At 35.7% G+C, this 24,625-nt stretch overlaps 1 protein-coding gene across 3 annotated transcripts in view; it reads right to left on the bottom strand.

Moving 5' to 3' along the window:
- The window catches only part of adam12b (ADAM metallopeptidase domain 12b), a 106,268-nt gene extending 88,500 nt beyond the window's left edge, over positions 1-17,768 (bottom strand). The window contains exon 1 of one of the 3 annotated variants that reach the window (XM_058399816.1): positions 17,421-17,768. In XM_058399816.1, the coding sequence (XP_058255799.1) occupies positions 17,421-17,520 (100 nt within the window). In that variant the 5' untranslated portion in view covers positions 17,521-17,768. The remainder of the gene's footprint in view (positions 1-17,420) is intronic. The other 2 variants (XM_058399814.1, XM_058399815.1) reach the window with 2 other exon arrangements.
- Between the last annotated feature and the right edge of the window lie 6,857 nt (positions 17,769-24,625).

Here is a 24,625-nt window from a genome sequence, read left to right as displayed (position 1 = left end):
TACTTCAAACTGGGGCTGGTTTATTATTTATATATTTTTTTCTCTTCTAGTAGCTAGTTACTTCAACCTAATCAAAATTTCCCTCTCGCTTCTTTTGGGTAGTGCATTAAGTCCCAATAGGCTTCTCCAAACACCAAAACCATCCATTACAACATCCATTATAAATGAAAGAGGCACATGCTACAGCATAATAGTGCAACAGCTCTGAGACCCAGAAAGCAAGCAAGGTGTCCAACTGCATTATTTTCAGCTTCACACAACACAAAAACATATATGCACAATTATTTCCTACAACTCTAGATTTTTTCCTTTATCCTTTATTCCATACACTAGAAAAAAGAAACACAAACAAATAATAATAATAATAATAATAATAATAATAATAATAATAATAATAATTATTATTATTATTATTATTATTATTATTATTATTATTATTATTATTTTAAAACCTAGCTGCTGAAAGGACCTTGACTAGAATTCACAGAGTATATGTTATCATTACAGATACATAAAAAGAGGCTAAACAAGGAGAACATGACTGATATATATGCAACTAAAAAATAGATCTAATGATCCATTCATGATCTATCATCTAATAAAAGGCAACTGTTCCACTGTCACTACCCAGGACGAGCCTTTTCAAAACAAAATCTATTTTTGTTCTGTAAAAGGTGAGCAGAAATTAAATTCACTTCCAAATGTCACTGTACTCAAATGATCAAAATAGATGTTAATGATGTTAACATAGTAGTGGTCATGTAGGGATTGAATAGAAGTAGGAGGGATGGTCCTTCTGCCTAATTTTAGTATTAGACCATCTGTGAGAGCTAATTAACTACAAAAAGAAGGGAAGGAATAAACATTAAACATTTTTCCTGTTGGGAGCAGGGAATTTGAGTTTGATTTTTCAGTGGATGTAATATAAAGAAATAATAAACAGAAATATTAAACAGGGAAAAACATTATCTCAGCCTATAGCCACATGTGCTCTGGTATTGGTTATTGCAAGAATGAAATTCTCAGTGGATTAAATAGCCCTCAGCAGCATTGCATGTTAATAATACTTTGACGGTTAATACAGGTATTTTCTCATTATATTTATTAAATCAGGATATAAAAAAAGACAGAAATCTTTATTCCACTTAATTTTATTCTTAAATCTGTTACTCAATTTTGCTTATTTGTCTGACACTTTTATTTCAAAGAAACGTACAATTAAGGCCCAAACTTACTAGCCAAAAGCCACCACTTCCCAGAGTAAAATCCACCCACTCCCAAGATTTTTTTTAGAATGCACACCTCTAGCTCCCACACCATGATAGTACTGCTCTCTGCATCATTTTATTGCCTGATGCAATTTTTCTTTTTTCATATTTTCTCAGTGACTTCAGTCATTTCAGTATTCCAATACTAGCATCTCAGACAGGAATATCTGTACACATCCCTATTAAGTAGTAGAACATGGAGGTCTGAAGTACTTCAGCACTAATACTTGGGCAGCACCACATGCACACTATTTGTTTTAACCTGGTCTTCTAGAACTTTTACAGTCTTGAGCTTTTTTAGCTACATTCTTTTGTCGGGTAAACCTACCTATCCATACAATAACTAACTGTAGCCCATCATACATCAGTCCCACTCTACCCTATTCATTAATGAAAAGGGAGCTAACGCTGACATGGTAGTGTTTGTCATCCTGCCATGAGTATATCAGACAGGCAGCATTGCTGGAGTAGACTTATCTAGAAGGCTCACATTTTTCAAGCTAATTTTCAGGGCCTTTATTTTTAGCCAAATGGTTTTAGCACTGCTGTTGGTGAAGATCTGTGGTTTGGTTAATTTGTATTTTATATCAGCAGTGACACTGAGGTGTTTCATCTCAGCAGTGTTGCTATGACTAATTCACTTATTTTATTGCATTGCCACTTCTCTACTGAGGATGCTCCACTACACTAAAAACAGTGGTCGGTGGGGTGCATGGAAACTGAGTGGCTGCAGTCAGTAATTGTTTGCCAGCTACATGACCCTATATTGTAGGTTTACCTGATAATTCATACACTATTTGGTCACAAAGTTGAAAGCACAAAACTGTATAGAATGTCTTTGTATGCTGAAATACTGTATTTCAATTTCCCTTCACTAGAACTAAGAGACACAGCCATGTTCTAGCATGTTCATGCTCCTGTGCACAAAGCAAGTTACATAAAGACATGGTTTGACAAAGTTTGTGTGGAAGATCTCGAGTGGCCTCCACAAAGCCCTGACCTCAACCCCAATGCACACCTTTGGAACAAATTGGAACATTGGCTACATACCAGGTCTTCTTGCCCAACATCAGAGCCTGACCTCACTAATGCTCTTGTGGCTGAATGGGAAAATCTCAAGAGCCATGCTCCAAAATCTAGTGAAAAGCCTGCCTAGAAGAATAGAGCTTATTACAACATCAAAGGGGGACAAAATCTGGAATGATCTTCAAAAATCACATGTGGTTGTAATGGCCAGGCATCCACAAATGTTGAAACACCTAAAACACTTGAGTTTCAGATCAAAAGAGGAATATGAGAAGAAGAAAATTTCATCTTTTATTTCCTGGGTTTTATATGTAGATGTGTTACAACATAGAACATAGCACATATTATATTAGACCACCCAATTTTTAGCCAATCAATAATATTGGAATATATGCCTGACAGGTGTTTCTTTTTACCCAGGTGTTATTGTTTATACAATAAATAGCTCTGAACATCTACTTTCTGATTTAGCCTGTTCCATTTCCAAAGCAATATGCCTTAGCACAAACAAATGAACTGGCCTTAACCAGAAACCAGTGTAATTAATAACGTTGAAGATGAAAAGCCATGTCTGGCAATTTTTGGGTGCAGAGAGCAGAATCAGCAGTAGTGGGGACAGGAGTGGGGCATCAGATATGAAGCTTGTTGGACAAAAGAGGGATAAAATACATCACATTTCTGATAATGCTTAGATTTAGAAGTCTGCATTAAGGGTCTTAAACTAAAGTGGACACAAATCAGGTAGCCTGGGGTATCAGGTTTGCAGATTAAGCCCAGTGTATATCAGAATCACTTGCAGCACAATGCATCTGTTCTTTGGTGCTTTTCACCAGAATCATGGGAGTATTTTTATTCATTGGATTATTGTGCAAATATCTGTACTGCTAAACTAATGCAAACATGTGATCAATTTCTAATGACTTCATATTATAAAGTATTTAGCATATAATGAGTAGATATTTAACTGTGAGACCTTCAGCACTTAGAACTTTAATTCTAAAGAACCTGAATTCTAATTTTAATGGACATCAGATTGTAGGCTGATGTAACAAAGTTTAAGGGTGAAATATTAAGCTGATATTCAGAAAACATTTTGTTGGGTGTTTCTGTACTGCTTTCTGTTCAATCTTGTACATACACGTGTACACCACTACCAATAAGAATAAAGTTTGAATGTAATGGGGAAAAGTAACACTTGACTCTACTACATTAAAAATATTTATCTCCTTTCCTAGTGGTCAATTAAATATCCATTATTATCTACTACCTATCCACTATCTATTCCATTTACTCTTATATATATTCACACAGTAAAATTAGGGGGGGCATTCCTATTTAGAAATGTCCACACAGTTGTGTGTGTGCTTGTTCATCTTATTAAAAGTCATAAGGATTAAAATGCACATAGAGTAATTTCTATATACAGTTTACATGAATGAACCATTTGTAACATTCATTGTATAAAAAGGCTGTGATATCTTATGAATCTTCAGTGAGCCACACACACACACACACACACACACATATATATATATATATATATATTCACTCACACACCACAGCTAATGTAGATAGTGTCTAAGATTAGACAAGACCCTAAGCTCATGAATACAAGGGTTTGGAACATGAGTGGAAAAAACTGCTCATGCTATATTAAGCTCCCTCACACTCAGCACCTCAGCGCATTCAGCACATCAGAATTCCTAGAGCTGAGCACACTCCCTGAATCCTGAGCCCACTCTATACTCCACTGCCAGATTCTGTTGAGCCGCTTCCTATTCCCCATCGCTCTGCTCCCAGAGGCAGGAAGTGGGAAACTGCGCCCAACAGAGACATAATGAGGGGCTCTGAGGGCAAAAAAAAGGGCCAGTCAGGGTATCATATGGCAGTCTGCTGCAGGATATGTAGATTCCCTGGAGGAAAGATGAATGGAGGCTTGAGAGAGGGCTGTGGCTTGTGTCAAATATCTCTGCTATTTACTGTTACTCTTTATTTTCTACTCTTTACAGTTCATCTACCTGTATAAAAATAAAATTCTCTCTCTCTCTCTCTCTCTCTCTCTCATAACATTAATAACAAATTTAATAATATGGTTTCTGATATTTAAAATAAATAATTATTATGCCTCTAACATTGTTATACCTACAGATAAATATAACACTTACCTTAACCCCAGTAATCAAAAGGAAACTTTTTGGCTCGTTATTCATTTATTAAATAAAAGCTTTGTTTTGTATAGGGTAAAATGTTCCCACAATGTCACAAATGTCACATTCTGGTCCCCACCAAGACATAAAAACATACTGTGCACACACACACGCACACACACAGACAAATTACCCTACTTCCTGTGAGTTTTGAGGTTTGGCTATCCAGCCTCATTTTTTCTCTTTGTTTATCTCATTGTCATGTTTCTCTTAACCTTGTAAATTCTGGTTTATATATTTTACTGAAAACAATCCATGTAGCCTGACTGCAAGAAAAACATTAGATTTTATATCTATTTTTACACACATGCACTCATTAAAGAGAAAAGAGTCTACTCTTTGCTGATTATCTCTGTCCCCACAGACGTAGACCCTGGGGGTATGTGTTGTGATGAACATTTCCATCACTAAGGAACAACAAAATGTATGTGTGGTCAAAAGGACTTGTTTAAAAGCTTAGCTTTTGCTATTTAAAGTACAGCTAACTGTCTTGTAAATGAAACAGTGAAAAAAAAAACAAGAAAACCATTTTTATTGCTAACTTGTAAAGCTGTGAGATGATATTTGCATATCACCTTGCAGCTTCAGAGTTTAGCAATAAAAATGTTTTTTTTTTTGTTTTTTGTTTTTTTTTCCCATTAAGCCATGGATGTCTTTGACAAGATGTAATTTAGAGCATGTCTCTCTGTGCTAGGGCTGCAGTCCAGATTTGAACTTGATTTTTTTTAATTTTGTACTTGGACATGTCTCTCAGTATTTTTGTCAGTCATTATGGTCTTGAGTGAAATTAATGTTGTTGTCTTTGACAAGAAGTAATAACCATAGGCTAATGATTGATGCAATGCATAAATGTAACTAACTTAATGAACTAAAGGCTTGACCTTGAAAAATGTACTTGATGGATTTCTGTCTTCGTTGGAACTCTACCTTGACCTGGCTTCCTGAAGACTCTTGACCCCATCTTGACTAATCCTGGTCTTAGACTTATTTTGGGCTTGACATTTGCAATCTTCTCTACAGCCCTACACTACACGGAATAATTCTGAAATTATTAAACAATATCTATGAACTTTCATAGTACTGAATCAATCATTAAAAATTAAGTCTTAAAGCATACAAAACACAGATTTCTGAAGAAACATTTTAAAGTTGGAGGATGAAGAGGAGTCATTGGAGATGTAGAGAGTCTTTTAAGGCAATCATAAGTGTGTGTCAGGTTTGGGAAGAAAAAGTTGAAAGTCATCCAGAACATCAGTGCTAGAGTGAAATTGGTGTGTGTGTGTGTGTGTGTGTGAGTGAGATAAGTTGGTGCAAATTTTGATCTTTTATAGTGGAATTTTGTTCATGGTTTCCCAAGTGTGTGGAGCCTTTAAAACCCCATTAAAACCTATACTTCAGTATGTTCCATAATCATAGCAGATCAGTGCAGTTTCAATAATTTACTCTTGTTTATAATGACTAGGGGCAGAGTTTTGGACCAAAAGAACAAAATGTATTAACATCTGAGAAACAACGTTTTCTTACAATTTAACTATTTGTCAAACAATGTCTGGATTCTAAGCCTATTAGTCAATGTAACTGCTGGCACTACCTTTTTAGTTACCCCTTCATAGCCAGTCTTGATGGAGTCCCTGCTTGTAAACTGCTAACACATTGTCTTTGACCATAAGCTTTCTGCGCTTCTCTTTCTCTCCCTCTGTTACAGGCAGTTATATATAGGTGGGTGTTTACATGTGTATATGCGTCTATTTGGTACAAAAGACTTCACTATGTGAAAATCATCTATAAAAAGACCTTCCTTCAGATTTCTTGGAAATGGTATATGCATGATTGCTCTGATCTGTTCTTCTGAAGCATTTGGGAATTACTGTGTAAACCACCCAAAACATTTTCCCATATGTTATTATTAATATCTTAAACAGTGGGCCCTTATACCTCTTTACATGTCCTTGTCTTTATTAAAAACAAATAGACACTTTAAACAGTAGTAATACATTTTGCATACGTCAGTTGTGTCATTTTTACAGACACTTCTGTTTGTAAGGAAGACCTATACGTTTACTCAATTATGCAGTTATCCAGTTATTCAGTCATGTGGCAGCATCGCAATGCACTGCTCTTAAGAGACTTCAGAATTTTATAGTTGAACTCGTTTGCTTTCTCATAGCACTTCAAGAAGAGTCCACTCAGCACTTAACTCACATTCTTATACAGGATAAATGGTTATAGGTGTTTGTGTGTGTGTGTGTGTGTGTGTGTGTGTGTGCATAAAGAGATGGAGTGTGTCTGTAAGTAGCCAGCACATAAATAGCTGTGCATTTGCAATTCTAAGAAGCTACAATAAAACTTACACTTCATAAAAGTCAAGTTTTTAAAAATAAAATTATTATTATTATAATAATATGTGAAAAAATAAAGGGGAAAAAAGGAAAAAATCCTTCTTTAAATCTGGTTGTGATTCATTGGCTGAGGTTCAGAAGATCATTCGGTCCAAATATTAAGATTTGTACAACTGTCTAAGATCTCCTCACCGCCCTTTGAGAAATTTTATACACAAGCAAGCAGGCAAACAAACAAATCATTAATCACCACAAATTAATTACCTTTCCGCTTTTTAGCTCTGCATCTCTATTGACCCTTGTGGACCTTGTAAATTTTTTCATTCTTTTGGCACAAAAGCTACTGAGAAAATCGAATCAGAAGATTTTCAAAATAGAGATATGTTTCCTGCTAGCTGGTACACTGAATATTGAATCTCTTTAACCACTGAATACTTTAACCTTTCAGCTTTTATTTCACTGTGTTTATATGAAGGTGTGTTAAATGACACAGAACATAGTACATTTTATATCAGACCACCCAATTTCACAGATAAGAATTTCACTGTATGGTGTAAAAGACGGCCTAACATACTGTTGCCTGAATATATGACAATAAACTCTTGAACTTTTAAGCAAAAATATTGGAAATTCTGACTGACAGCTGTTGCTTGTAACCTAAGTGTGTCTTGTTAGATTGATTGTTTAAACAACACATAACCCTGAACCTCTTTGCTTTTATCATTCAGTTTCACCTGTGAATACTGCATTTGTTTTTAAAAATGATAAGCCAGCATGAAGATCAGAGAGCTGTCTTTGTAAGAATAGAAAGGCTTTTTGAAGCTTAGAAAAGAGGGAAAATCAATCAGAGGCTTTGCATAAACATTGGGCATAGGCAATACAACAATCTGGAATGACCTGCAAAAGAAAGAAAACACTGGTGTACTGAGCAACAAGCACAGGACCAGTCAACCAAAGAAAACAGCAACAGCTGATGACAGAAACATTGTGAGAGCTGTGAAGAAAAACCCGAAACAACATTAACCGACCATAAACAACAACCTCCACGGGGCAGAGGTGAAGGTTTCACAATCCACCATTCAAAGAAGTCTTTGAGAGCAGAAATATACGCACCAAACTACAAGATGCAAACCAGTCATCAGAAAGCCAGATTGGAATTCACAAACAAATACAGAGATGAGCCACAGAAGTTCTGGAACCAATATTAACCTCTATCAAAATGTTTGAAAGACCAAAGTATGGAAGAAGAAACGACCTGCCCATGATCCAAACAACCGAACAAGCTCATTTGTAAAACATGGTGGACGTAGTGTCACGGCTTGGCCTTCATGGCTGCTTCTGGAAAAGGTGCACAAATTTTTTACTGATGATGTAACTCATGATGGTAGCAGCAGAATGAATTCAGACATCTACAGGAACAATTTTTCTGCCAATTTGCAGAGAAATGTATCCAAATTAATTGGGAGGAAGATTATCACACAGCAAGACAATGACACAAAACACACTGTTAACTCAACAATGGACATCAGGCCAAATCAGACCTTAAACAAAGTGAGCAGCATTTTAACTACTGAAGGGGAGACTGAAGGGTGAACACTCCCTGACCAACCCCCCAAACAAACATCAGTTGAAAGAAGCTGCACTAAATGACTGGAAAAGCATCACAAATAAAGAAACCAACAATTTGGTAATGTGAAATTAATTGCAGGCTTTGATGCATTTCTTACAGTTGCAGGCCTGATGCAATTATTACAAGCAAAGAATATGCCACAAAGTAGTAAGTGTTATTTACTTTATTTTGTCTTATCTGTTCCTATACTTTTGGTACCCTAAAAAATGATGGTCTTATGCAAAATGTTTTATATTTGGTTCAAGCTCAAAAGTTTTTGTTGTATAACACAGCAAAAGTATTGGCCTTGCTGGAAGGCAGACAGTAGAAGAGCCGTAATATTTCCATTTTATTATTTAATCATTTATGCCATATATTCTGCCATCAACCAATCTTACCGTATAGTTTATTTGGCTTCTCCTGCATTAAATTTCTAGTAATTCATTAGTGGTCATTTTGATATTCCTGAGCTCAGAGTGAAGCTAGTCAGCTAGTAGCTTTCCTGTAGCAGCTGGCAGCCAATACAATGTGACTGATGTGGTTAAAAATGAAATCCTAATGATTTCATGGCCATTTCATACTGTATAGCGTATTTTTCTCTATAAATAATAGTCACAATGTTTTCAGACATGACTATACTATATGAATAATCACCTGTGGATAAACATTTGGAACCATAAAGATATTTTGATTGGGTAGAAACCCAAAAACCTACTGCTGCTATAGGATGAAGACATTTTATTTTTTTCCCAGCTGTTTCCATTCTTTGGGGCACATAATCCACCACCATTGCTTCTTTTATTTTAAATATTAAAGACAGTGCTTTCAAGTTGACAACAAAGAAAAGAAAATAAGGACCCGGGCATATGTCATCATACTAGAGCTTTGTGTTTTGTTGGCTATGTTTTATGTATTACCTCTGTATTTGTTTCTGCTGTTGCTTCCTGTTTGTGACAATGTTCTATGCATCTGATGATTAATGTTTATAAATCCGTAAGCATGTGATTTTAATAGTATGATGTTTTCCATGGACTAGACAAATGTGAAGAACCATCTAAAAGACCAAAGCTATTTCTCATCTTTAGAGCTTGATCTTTCCCACTGCATGAGTGTGCAGTCATCCGATGGAAGGAAGTTTTACGAAGCTGCTTTCGAAAAATGAATAGATGTTGAGGGAAAAAATGGCGGAAGAAGTGAGTTATAATGATTTTTGTTTTTTAATTTAAAGTTCTGGTTCAGCCTATGGCTCTGCACTGACACCATCTTTTAATTGTGCCTCAGTGTTTCAAGACATGGAGTAGCAGTAACAGCAGTAAGAGTTTAATTTTGTAATTGACAAAATCACAGTTATTTTTCTATCTATCTATCTATCTATCTATCTATCTATCTATCTATCTATCTATCTATCTATCTATCTATCTATCTATCTATCTATCTATCTATCTATCTATCTATCTATCTATTTGTCTGTCTTCTTTATGTGTATCATAACTGAATTAGCCACTGTGGTCAGAAAAAATGCAGTGGCTTGACCATGCTGAAGTTACTGTCACATATTTAAATTTATGTACTGAAAGAAAAATATGGCCTATACTTTGAGGAGTTTCTTTCCTTGCAACAGAATAAAACACTTTGAGGTATGCTGTTATGGAAAATAATCGTCTACAGGGTGCTATAATGAAGCCTGACACAATGCAAATCTCATAGTACTATCCTGCAGTTTATTATATTTTAAACCACACATATGTACAATTAATTTTAAAAAAAATCATTATTAATGAGCATGTAATGCCTTTTAGACATTTATTGGTACATTTAATGCTGTGTAACAAACAAGACAAGATAGATCCTGTTATAGATCACAAGATATATCACTTATGTGAAGGTATAAACAACAATAGAGCTTTTCTTTACTCTCTCTTTACTTTGTAGAAAAACAATGGTGGAAAACCTTCTCTGTTACAAAGCATTGACACTGGAGACACTGACCATAACTGTTAAATCAATGTCTACTTACAGAAAGTTACAGAAACTATATCAACAATTACACAGTTCTTTAACAACAGGTGAAACAAGTTTTGTTCATTCATTTACTGCATTATTAGCCTCAGATTATGAAGAGAATCGCCATACAAGCCATGCTGGTGAATTAGCTGTTACTACAGACATGATAACATAAATAATACAAACCTGTGTTTTGAATTACAACCAGCATTATGGTCAGCATTATGGTTATTGTACAAAATTATACAACAGTGAGTTCAAGTCCACTATGTTGATCGGACAGGCAGAATTCCAGAACTGCTTATGTTTAGTTTAACTGCACTGGGAAGTTTCACTGTGGGTATCACTCTGTTCAACTGTGTTCCCCACAAAAAAATACACTTCCTAGGTTGAAACAGTTGCTACAATAAAGTTAGTGACATCAACGGACATGGCAAAGAATACATTTTTGTGTATCTTTTTTTTTTTTTGTTTAAAATACGAAAGCTAATCAGAGGAAGAAGGGACTCCAGTTCCACCAGAATCACCTTTACCAGGAATGTACAAATCAGTGTATGCCAGCTAGTCAGATAGCCGACGTGCTATAAAGCGAGAGTAGCTTCTTCGGGAACTATTTCTGCTATTTCAGCTATTTTTGGCCTTATTGTGTTACGAATGTCAATTACTCAATAGTAATTTCTTTTTTTATAGAATTGTTATGAAAAAGCAATAATACAATCATAAAATTGTGCTGATGTACTGAATATCGGCACTGCTGTGATTAGCTACAACAGTCAATATAACCTCACTTTTGCTTAATTAATCTTCAGGCTTGAGGTTTCAGCACTGTGGTATAAATTTTCTATAATATAAAGATATCACGCTACTCATTCCGATCAAAAAGACAATTACATTTAATGGCATTTTGTGATATTGGTCTGGCATGATAGCATCAGCGCCTGTGATGTTTATGGCTCTCAATTTTGCTTGTAATTTCTTTCTATCATTCTGAATGGAGTCCAGTGTTAATCAATCTCCACACATCATAACATAAAAGATGGAAGCTTTCTTATGCTCATTGATTCAGTTACAAACATCTGAAGTGCAGCTAGTATTTTGTTTAACTCATTTTTGTGGTGCTTTTCAATCTGTTTATCTGTACTTTAATAATATTAGCATAAGTAGCAAAGAACACTGTTAAAATTGAAATGGCTGCTCCAACAAGTACTACATAATTACTGTAACCTTATACTTTAAATAAGCCATTTAAAATAGATTTTTTTTTTACTATTTTATTTAATAATGTAGAACAGAGATTCTATGAGTAAAAGCCTTATTCAGCCCCATGCTCTGATATGTATAATTTCTGTAATTTATGTAGGTAATATTACTAAGTGCAATTGGTACTCAGGGTGGACAAATCGGTAATTATGACACCCAAGACCATGAATTTTTAACCCCAGGGCAAAGCACACCAGCAAATCAACTAGATAATTAAGGATTTACTACAATAATATAGCCAGACAATTGTATGTTTGAACAAGTTTAAAGGTGACCCTGAGGAACTGCCTCATCCACTTTTTGGTCTTAGGCAGGTCACAATTGCTGCTGTCTTATTAATTTGAGGACACACAAGCCCATGGCTCAAGTGGAAGCTAAGATACTATACTTCAACCCATCCAAATGCAAAAATCTTTCGATTTGTTTTGTTTTTTGTCTGTCTCAAGGACCTCAGAGCAGCTCTCAGCTGTTGTAAATGCCAAGCACTATTTCTCTCAACTGTTTATACTTAAACTTGCTTGACAATTACAATTTTAGGTAGCTTGTTAACCATCAAGCTTCAAAGATCTTAAAATGACTTGGCCAATCAATTGAGGTTTGAAAAAAGAAAGGCAACTCAAGTAGAACTTTGACAGCCGACATAACTTTAATAAATCAGAATGACAATCAATACTATTGCAAAAATAAATGGGAGAGAAACACACTGAGCTCTGTCTCTTCTTTAAAAGATGCAGGTTTTACTCTATTCTGCTTACAGTTTCTGCTCACAGTATCTTACTATAATACAATACAGAACAAGTGTTTGTTTCCTTTGTTTGCTCTTGCTGCAACAGTAACAGTGATGGAACTGGGAGACACACATTACACACAGCACCACAATACAACTCACACTAGCTGCTTGATTAATAAATGCATGTTAAAGACAAGGATCATGTTGCTTGAGTTGTCATGGGCATAAGCACTTACATTCTGTGTGATGTAGCACTTTTTAAATTTTTACTTTTAGCATGGAAATCAATGCTCATGATTTCCACAGTGCCGGTCTATTTAACAGTTATGATTTATGACTTAGTTGTTAGTGAAGTCCAGGGGTTAATGCTCTAATCTCTATTTCACTACACACATTCACAGGACATATTTTGAAAAAAAAAAAGGAAAGAAAATGCTGAAGTGGGTAGAATTGCCACCTCACAGCTTCAGGATTACTGGTTCAATCCAGAACCCATGTGGGTTCTCGAGTTACCACCTACTGTCCAAATGCCTTTATTTGGTAATGTGTGACAAAGTGTGTGTGTGTGTGTGTGTGTGGGACAGGTGTTCTGAACTCAAAGCAACCAGATATGGATGAAGCAGTTATTCAACATGATTAAATGAATGGATGGATGAAATGAAGAACTGATGAGTCAAGAATTGATTAAATAAACGAACAAACAAATTAACAAATATTCATGCTGATATTGTGATTTCTGGTTGTTGGCGAAATAATACATAGAAGCCATTTAACAAGGATTACAGATAAATAGTTATTAACCATCATTATCACGATAACAAACAGATCTGGTAAAAGACCCGAACCTCATCATTCAGTTAATTTAATTACATGTGTTTTAGGTGCATGCGATTTATAATATGCTATTACGAGTGTGAAGAATGTGACTGACTGTCAAGTCCTTGGAGGGATTTAATCAGGCTGGCCTCAACAAAAGACCTACAGACTGTCTGTAACGTCCAACAGTTCACTCAGTTGTTGATGCCTTTTATCATATCGGCAACCTGCTCCTCATTACAGCTGTCACATCAACAGCAATGCTGTTATAACAAATTATTTGGTAATGCTGCCATAAGGATTAGTCTAAGAAATGTTTATTTCATTATATTTTTAATTATAGAATTATTGTTAATTATATTAATTATTGTGTGTTAAACTAGAGGTTAACAGCTTTGCTGAATATTGTGACTGTTAAATATAATAAATGAAATTTGTGTTGCTACATGTGTGTCACATGTGATGCATACATACCAAGGCACACACGCATGCACAGTCATACCCTTGCTGACCAAGGCAGAACAAAATGTAATACGGAATGCAGCAGAAAAGTAAAAAGAAAACAGTCAGCACCTCAACTGTTCATGTCAACTATTATGCAATTAAATTATAGTGATGATCCGTTCTACACCCCCCTAAAATAATAATAATAATACAGTCACAATGCATCATTTTCTAAGCAGTTCCTGAAATTAAAAAGAAACCCAAAATCATGACAGCCCTATTCTTTGGAAGTAAGTGCTTCTGTCTTTTGTTTTTAAAGTCCTCCTTCCTGACAATGTCTTACACCATAACAGATTAAGAGAATGAAGAGCATGGGAAGCTTTGATTGAAAACTGATGCCTAACTTGCTTTACTCCTTGACAGGTAGTTATTTTGATTTTGAGGCTCTGGTGTTCTTATTATCCTCTCAATCTAAAACTTACGATGTACACAACAAAGTTAGTGGTGTTAAGACAGACATTTGATCCAAGCCAGCAGTTATACACCTAAATTTTACTATAAACCCAATCACATTAATGTGACAAAAATAATTAACGCTTTGAAACGCTGATACAAGAGTTTTGCTAGATCAGCTTTTCTATGTTACACTGTTTACATTAAAAGGAAAGGTGATGTTGACTAGTTAGGGGAAGTTAACTAGGAAACATTTTCAGCAGGATGGTTGTGGTTGTGCTAATGTTTTCAAACAACCACTAAACTATATAAATTGAGTAGTCTATCTATTATTATTATTATTATTATTATTATTATTATTATTGTTGTTGTTGTTGTTGTTGTATAGACACTCAGTGTCCACTTAAACACCTGTAAAACTACTCATTAACACATTTATGGAATTATATAATAATTATCTAATATCTTCTAAGCAGAATAACCCTGAACAATCAGGATTCAGTAGATTGCTCAACAATGTTAACTACAGCAGTTATATTTATTATCCTTCACTGCGCCCTCCCAAATGGTTTAAAAAGGAGCAGGAAGTTAATGCATGGTCAGCAAGTTTGCCGACACTGAGAACAGTGGTGTAATTGATTTATTTCAGCCCATCATGGATGTTATCAGTGCAACAAGCTCTGACTGTAGCATATATTAATGGCTTGCACACACAGACTAGACAGCACATTAAAATAAAGCAGGTGAAATGTTTAAGTGAGACAAATGTTTTGGTGTGTGTGGGTGCGCCAGACATGAATGTCAAAGCCACTGTGAGGTAATACACACAACTGCAGAGTAAACCCCCACTCACCACCCACCACCGACCCATGGGTCATGTTACCCCACCCTTTCAAAATATCATTCCTAAAAACCCTTGAAGAATAACACACACACACACACCTGCACAAATTCATTCAGCAGATGAAATATGGACTAATTCCCACCTGTTTTGCCACAGAGTGTAGGTGTTAAAACAGTCATTTTTGATTTGGATGCCTGCAGGCTCCACACACTTGGGGAAACCATGAACAAAATTCTACTATAAAAGATCAAAATTTGCACCAACTTATCACACATCACACACAAACACACACATACCCACACACACACACACTAAATAACTATATGAAAAGCAAAAGACAATTGCTTTTCGGGCATTAGGGCATCAAGAGTCAGTGACAAGTGGTTAAATACAGACGACACACACACACACACACACACACACACAGAATTCAACTGAACATTTCATACATAAGAAACCCCTTCCTAACAAATCAGACTGACTAATACCATTTCTCAGATAGCATCAGTATATTCCTCTATAGAGAACACCCCAGAGGTAACAAAGCAGATTTCTATGCAGAACATGTCCTGGTTCCTGCTCTGATCAAGTCATGTACCCGAGCTATCTTCAAGAATTCAGTCCAATCTTTGGTCAGACATCAGTTAATTATTGCATACACCTATGACCCAGTCATAGCTTTGTTCCGATGTTTATCGAGCCTTGCTCACTAATGAAATGTTGCTTGACTAATTGTTCTGTATTTTGGCTTTTGGACTGCAATAAATGCTCCATCTGACTCATACTCTTGACAACGAAGACGTTTTGCACTATATTTCTAAAGAACAGAGAACTTTAGAAATATAAAAGTGTAAAGAACACTTTTTTACATACACACACACCTAATTATTTTTCAAGCCAAATTCATACATTTTATGATCCAATTCTTTTCAAAAATGGTCATATATATGAGAATCAATATCCAGTGTACTGATTCACAAAAACTATATGTTACTACTGCAGGTTTTTTTTTTTTATAAAGGTGCAACTTTTTAAGATAAATAACATACAACATTTGTATTTTTTGATGGGGAGTGTGTGCAGGTATTACCCACATGAAGTGACATAAAGAGGAAAATAAAACTCTTCTACTAATCTCTTAAATGTTAGTGTTCCATGAAACTACTCAGCATTCCTTTGTAATGCTCAAGATATCACCCAAAGGTACTATTCTGACAGAAAAGTGGCCATCAGACGATTCATTTTTATTTTTCCACAGAGGAAATAAGACACAGGGGACACTCCTGGCTAAACAGAAACTGGCCCACTGGGTGATGGACATCATCAGTGTGACCTACAGCCAGGTCAGATGAATGACCCCTACTGAAACATGCCACACTACAAGAAGTGTCTCTTCCTTATGGACATTGATTAGAGGTGTGGCCCTCCAGGATATTATCTGGAGTGTTAACGTGTACCTTCTCTAAGGTCTAGAATAATTTCACACCTTCTAGTTGCATGAGTACAGTGTCTCCAATCAGTTTTTTATTGACAGTCACCTTGTGGTAAAGAGGACTATTAATTACACCTGTATTTATGATAAATACTGTCACACTGTACATTTTGTGACTTTGTGGAAACACCTTGACATGCGTGCCATTTATGGAAACAAACAAAATAAATAAATATATATGTAACTAACATTACATTTACATGATCAAAGTTATTTTTCAGGTCAATGATCCATACATATAATAGATTACCACACACACAAACACACAAAAATTGCATTGATATCCTTGTAAGGAACTTCAACAAAGAATTATTAATGCACCTAATAAATAATATATCTCTGCATCTAAACTTATCCAGTAACATAAAGAAAACAGTTTCTTATGTTTTAACACATGCTCTTTAGGGGGGTTCTATGTCTATTTTTACTCTCCATGACCAACCAAATGTCCCCACAAGGTCAAAACTGTCAGATATTCCTATCCTTGTGCTCTCTCTCATCAAGATAGAAAAACATGCCCCATTCTCTCTCTCTCTCTCTCTCTCTCTCTCTCTCTCTCACACACACACACACAATACTGACAGAAGCACTTTCTTATATCTTGGAGTTGCGTTTTATTCACTGTTCTTCTGTCTCTTTCCACAATGTTTACGTACAGAAACTTCTGTAAGTAAGTCTCACATCTGTAAACATTTGGTATTGCTTTACAGATAAATTTGCTTGACTGTAGAAATATATCACATAGTACATTTGGAGCTCTCCCAGTGAATGAAAGACCCAGAGTAACCATTCTAAACAAATCTTCCCAACTTTTTCATTTATTTCATTACCGTAGCGCAAAAGTAAAAAAGGACCTAGTATCGCCACAAATTTGACCAGAATGAGAAAGTAATAAAACAATGACAGCTGGTGAAACGTGAAGGCTTACCATCCGGTAAATGGGCGGCGAGTGTAACGGTCAGCAGCACGAGCGCGTGCAGAAGCACCGCTATGAGAGAGCATTTGTCCGCGCGCCGGCAGTGCATCATGTTTACCGGAGAGATGGAGAGAGAGCAGCTCTAATAAAACCACAGCTCTCAGATGCAGGATACAGGATGTGAAGGGACTTCCTGCAACAGCCCACGATCAAATCCCAAAATGCAGAGGGGCGGGTTAAGTCCAAAAAAAAGTTTCCTCCTCCTGCAATATAGAAATCCTCAGTGAAATACTGGCGCGTGCTGCACAGAGAAACAGTAGCTATGAGATACCGCAGCTTCGGTTAACGGGCTGAAACCTCGCGCTGCTTAAACAGCTGGATCCCCACGTGCACGCTTACTGAGGTCTCAGCTATGTTGCCAGATTGGACGAATACCCTCCCAGTTGAACTGTCTTTGAACTTGGACCTGTGGATACAGTTTTTCATATTTCCAAACCAATTCATTCATCCATTCATTCATTCATCCATTATTAGCAAGCACTTTATTCTAATTGGGGTTACAGTGGGTTCTGGACAAAAAAACAGCAGAAATCACCTAGAATAAGAGCTTTTGCAGGACACACCGTGTACACACCGACAGTCAACTTACTGGAATGTTTTGGAAAGAGGGAGGAAACCAGAGAACCTAAAGGAATGTTGCCAAAAAATTTAACCAACTTTTTGCAAAAATCCATGGAGAGTAATTCACACTCTGTTGAAATATATGCCGTTTCATTAGAAGGCCTTGGCCACAGTAATTGGTATAAACTCTCAGTGTGTACACCTTTTGTATCTTTAGTATATACCTTTTACCTATAAAGGCACATATATTGTACTTCTTAAGGTGTCTCTAAAAAGGAATTACAGTCCAGATACATACAGTAAACTTTTTTCAAAATATGCCTAAAAGTTTATGGACACCTGGAAATTGCACCTATATGAGGTTCTTTTTCAAACTGTTGAGTTTGTAGTTTCTGTTCACTAAAATTAAAGGATCGAAACCTCTTCCAGCCTGATAATGCTCCTGTGCACAAAGAAAGGTCTTAAAAGACATGCTTTGCAGCTAGGGTTCTTTCTTTCTTTCTTTCTTTCTTTCTTTCTTAATGTGGTTTAATTATAAAACAATGTTTTCCAGTTATATTGTAGATAGAGAAACCGTTAATTAATTCTGTTAATTATTGCTTTATTTGTTTATCAATTTACTTCATGTTTTTTTTTTTGTATTTTATTTTATTCCTTTTTGACTTTACTCAATTTTAATGAGCAGCACCCTTTGGCCACTTGTTGTCTTTTAACGTCTAAACACATAATGATGATATGACATTCATTCATAAATAGTTTCCTATCAGTTCTACACTATATAGCCAAACGTTTGTGGACAAATGACCATCTAACCCAAATGTGCTTATTGCAGATTTAGTCCCCCTTTGTAGTTATAATAACTTTCAGTCTTTTGGAAAAGCCTTCCACTAGATTTTGGAACATGGCTGTGGAGTGGTTGTGCATGGATGGAGCATGGTTGTGTTCATTCAGCCACGAAAGAATTAGTGAGGTCAGGCACTGATGTAGTCATCCCAAAGGTGTTCAGTAGGGGTTGAGGTCAGGGCTTTGTGCAGACCACTTGAATTTTTTCACTCCAACTTTACACTCTGGACCCATAATTCCAGTGAAGGGAAAAAAGCTACAGCATACAAAGACATTCTACACAACTGTGTGCTTGCAACTTTATAGCATCAGTTTGGGGAAGAACCACATATGGATGTAATAATCAGGTTTCCACAAACCTTAGGCCATATATAGCACATTTTTATTTAGTATCAAAACCATTTTCAAGTCTGTATTAATGTGGAGAACTCATTAGTAAGTTAGTGCTACACTGCATCTAAAGCTACAAACTACATAGTATACTCCACACAGTGTGTCATAATATTTTTTCTCAAGGTGAATATGGTTTAGACATTAATTTTATGAATTGGATTTTTTTCCAAACATAATATAAACCCTTCCTAACCAGAGATCTCCTGGAATTAAGTTTAAGCTGTATCTATAATTAAACAGAATATTTAGCAGGTGTGTTTGTCTTGGAACTGAAATTTGTGGGAAAATGGATTTCCAGAAATAGTTTTAGCTGCAACTGTTCTGACTATTGTGCTAAAAACTGAAAAGTAATTTATAGTCAAATCATATTGCTATTTCTTCCTCAGTGTATAAACTATTGAATATGTCATAGACACAGTATGTGAGAATTATTGCAAAACCAGGCAGCACGGTGGTGAAATGGACAGCCACACAACTTCACAGTACTCTGTACATATTAGGACATCCTCAGACCTCAATGTAAGTTCTCAGTCATACCAGAGACTCTGGTTCAGGCTTGAACTAGCATTAGCATCTTCTTCCTGTATACACATGGGTTCCCACAAAGTTTTCTGTTTTCCTGCATGTCCAAGACATGCAGATTGGTGTATCAGTAGAATTTGCATATACCATAACCCAAAAAAAATATACTCGATTCTTTTTGTCCTCCAGGTACTTTTCTTTAAGTAACAACAAAATATTACATTCAAACCTCAGATCTTGTGTCTTCTAAATAAAGTTCATCAATCTTTCCTCGATCACAATGTTATCCTGTCATTCCTTGCTTAGTGACCCCCTCCTGTGGCAAGAGCTTTTTCATGTCATCCTCTTACAAAGTCTATCACACAAAACTCCATGGTTTTTCCCAAAAAAAAAGGACACTTTCAGGACAATGTGCAGAACACAAGACATTTCACTCCTTGCTCTACCACTCATCAGAACACATTTTTACTTTGTGCAAGCAGTTCAGTTTATTGAAAGAGGTCATGTGAGAAAGAGGGGAATAATATCTGAATTATAAATGAGGTCACAATCTGATAGAAGTAGCAGGCAGGTATGCAGATATCAAGATAGTACATTCTGAGGTAGCATGTTGAAAGCAAAACATACCTAGTGGTTATTACGGTAGATAAAGACAACCAGAGAAGGAAGACAACTCATTTTCTATCTGCTATAAATAAACATGCACACATGTAATTTATATAGTACTAATCAAAGGAATGAGTTTCTCATTACAATCAGTCTCAGTATATGACAGTGTAGCTGGATATGCTGTAAAACGATGACTAAAAAAATCTCATGTAATCCCAGAGCATTTGAGTGATGCATTTCTTTCAGCTGAAACAATGGAGTTATTAATCATTAATTGAATAATGTATTAGACTATGTATGTGCATATGTCTTTTTCCGGAGAGTCTATTAACTAGACATTTATCCGCAATTATAGAACCATATAATACTGAGCACATCATTGATAAAACGGAATGTAAGTTCTTTCATTTGATTGGGCAGGCTCTTCATTAGTGGTCTTGGAAAAGAACATAATCAGCTCTATAAAACATTATAATGTCTATTTAAATGAGAGACAGTCATGCTGTTTACATAAGATCTGCTATGATGAACTCATGTCTTCTTCTCTGACAAAGTGCCTTATAATCACCACTTCATCAGCATCAGGGCATGAACATGTGTATTCAACTCAAGTACAGTGAGACGTGTTTTGCATTTTGAGTCATTTTTGTAAAACCCCTGTACTGATCTCAGTTGGGGCTCCAGGGGTCTTCTGAGTCTCAAGTTCTTTGCCACAGGCAAGGAGAGCATGAAGGACATACATCTTGTGCACAGATGCTCCTCAGTCACTGTTTCGTTGTAGGATCTGGTTTAGAAGTTTCTGTAAAGGAATCAAAAAAAAAAATGAATCCGTTGATCTACAACAGCTAATCTCCTGTTCACAGCTGATATCTACTCTTTGGTTTGGCAATGTAAAATACAGTTTACCCAGAATTCTCTCTGGGTTTTTCCTTGAATGGTTATCTCCTGAAACTCAATGATAACCTGCTATCAGTCCACCCACTGTGCTGCACTACCACGTCTTTCTCCCCAGTGCTGAGTTGATTTTTACTCCTGGACGGACATCCTGTTCTCACTTATCTCCCATTCTGCTGCCAGCCAAAGCACTGTTGTTTAATAATACAGTAAACTGAACATTGCAGATCCCAAATGAGAGTACAAAAAATACTTTTCATTTCTATTCTGGGTTGTTCAAAAACACTAAAAGATTATTTTTTTCTTCCACAGTTAAACTTTATTGTACCTTTCGGGAAATGTTCAGGGATGTAGTTTTGATTCAGTTTCAAAAACACTGTAGCACAAAGCATTTGTCTCATTTACTGCTGCACTGTTGATTCCAGCTATCTGATTTCTCTGAAGAAAAATGTGCAATTGGGTGAAACAGAACATTCATTTTAAATATCAGTAACATGCACCTACATCAAAAAAAGCTTAACTCACTTAGGCTTCAAAATCACCCTATAGATCCTTTAGATAATTTTTTTTTTCATTCCATGCATCTTCTCATTGAACTGTATACATATATGATTTTAACTGCTTGCATTATTGCATTTTAATGTCTTCAAATTAGCCTGGACAACTATGTCTCATTCATGTGTCTTCATTAACTAATTTATTCTGTTTGTTTTATGAATAAGATATTTTCTCATGTGTTGTCATTTTAAACGACCTAATCAGACAATTTTCAAATTCTAATTCTCCCACTACATAATGCACTACAGGGAGTATTATAAGCAGAATATCAGAAGGTATCATATTTTAGTCATAAAGACAGGGATATATTTTCCATCATGTCTCCTCCGAGTTGTGATGCCATGTTGGATATGTAGGAAGTATGTATTGTATTTGAACTGACTCATATACTGATAAAAACTCTAAAGTAAAAACCCAACATGAAGAGTTGTCTAGATCACAATATAGCTGTTCATCATATTCCAAGCATCTCAGACGGAGAAATCAAGACCTACCTGCTGTTCTATAACTATATTTAGGTATGAAAGTTTAAATAGTGATCACAGATCAGCACTCTCACTTTAAAAAGTATGATACACCCTTAGATCTGGCATTCGTGACACTCCTGGCTGGTGTTGATGCAAAACTCTCAGCCTGTCTCTTGCTTGAATGATCACACAGCCGTCACTGTCACACTGAGTTGTAGCTCTTATAGCAAGCTGCAGGGAAGACAGTGAAGCTGACTGTGTATGATAGAGCTCAGCCCTCTGAGGATCTGATACCTATTAAAGCGCCACGATGCAAGAGGCACTCCCATCAGAAAGTCCATGCTCTTTAGCTATCCACAGAGCTGCCTGTCAGTAGGTACATAAGACTGTGTCAGGGACACTGGTACTGTTCTGACACTCACCATCAACACAGAGAAAAACACACCACCTCAAATCTAAGAGAAGTGTCAATCAGTAAAAAAATTAAAAAAATAAATAAATAAATAAATAAAAATAATAAACACACACACAGACACACACACACACACACACACACAAAGAATAGATGAACAAATCATTGCATGTGTTTAATTAATCCAAACAGCAAAGACGTCAGGATGGACTTATATAGAGGGCAATATTGACCTCTGCTGGTCGTGAAGGAAAATGTTACACAATTGCATTTGCCTGCTTTCCCTTTCGAGTTTGGTTCCTCTCAAGGCTTAATATCTGCTCACCGTTGCCTCTGGCTTGCTCATTAGGCATAAATATAAATTAATTGTAAAATTGTATTATGTATATTCTGAATGTTCATATTTCAGTAAAACCAATGTCCGTTGTTAAAATCACTATATAAATAAATTGAATTGAAATTAATTGAACTGAAAATGAAGGTTAACAGTATTATTTGGTTATAAACAGCACCTTGCATAAATTTTCCCTACCAAAATTATTTACTAATAAAAAAAAGTATAATAATAAATAATAATATTGCAATAATAAAAGTGACTGCATTGGGGTTCTAATGATATGATATGATATGACATGATATGATATGATATATTTGAATAATATATCTGGATCCATCTGGATCCATTATAAATAATAAAGAATATATATATATATATATATATATATATATATATATATATATATATATATATATATATATATATATATATATATATATATATATATTCATATATAGACATATATATGTTCAATATATATATATATATATTCCAGCAGATTCTGTTGTATCCTTAAAAATCAGCACAAAATTGTATCACACCATGTGGAAGCCTGAGGTTTACGCCCCTAGATGCTGTAAGTATTGTGAAAACATTACATGAGTTTTGGTACAATCAGCTGACATCAGAGGTCCCATCCACCTGTGTGAAATTGTAATATAATCTCAATAAAAATACACCTGTTCCTGGAAATCCCAAGAGTTTCTTAGATTACTTAAACCTAAACAAGCACATTGAAGACATTATTCATCAGGGTTTGATTCCAAAATGTTAATCCATTATTAACTAATGCAAAGAATATGGAAGAACCATGACTAGAAGAGGTGTAAATTGCAATAGTCAGTGAAGCTCAACAGTGAAGCTCACATAATAGATTTATATGAATGGTCTTATTCTCATTTAAAATGTACTGTTGCAAAGATTAGTCAAAGATAACACAGACCTTCATCAAACATGAGGAAAACAAACGTGAGGGTGACATTATCAAACACCCGAAGAAGCTCAGAGTCGAAATCACACCACATAACACCGCTCAACACCTGTCAATAGTCTGTATCGAAGCAGAAGCTTTTCACACATACACACCCTTCAGATCCACTTAAAACTGTTGCTGATGGCGGCACTCAACACAACAGTCAAGCAGGTTTACTCTTGAAATGAAGGTGTGTTACAAATGCAGTCTACATCAGTAAATAATTAATGTTTCAACATAATACTTCTCTAAGTGTCTGAATTCACAAGCAGACTACCATGCTCAACTTTCATCAAATAAATAATTACTGAGCTGTTCGCTCGACAGTGCAGAAGCACTAAGGGATTCTGCAGTATTGTCATAATTAGCAGCTCTAAGTCATATTAACAGCATAATAAGTTGTCTCAAAGTTGATCTCACTTTCAACTGACTTTCTAATGCCCTTCACTCTGGACAATTACATTTTTATTTTGCCCTGTGATTTACCCCTGTCTTTGTTCTTATCACATTTTGAAACGGTTTCAGCAGCTGTGCCCTTTTCCAAGTTCACTCAAGCTTACACAATAGAAAAGTTTTATAGCACTAATA

This window comes from Hemibagrus wyckioides, linkage group LG09 (assembly GCF_019097595.1).
Source record: "Hemibagrus wyckioides isolate EC202008001 linkage group LG09, SWU_Hwy_1.0, whole genome shotgun sequence".
Lineage (NCBI taxonomy): Eukaryota > Metazoa > Chordata > Actinopteri > Siluriformes > Bagridae > Hemibagrus > Hemibagrus wyckioides.
The sequence above is the reverse complement of the archived record's forward strand: the minus strand, read 5'-3'. Positions and strand labels throughout refer to the sequence as shown.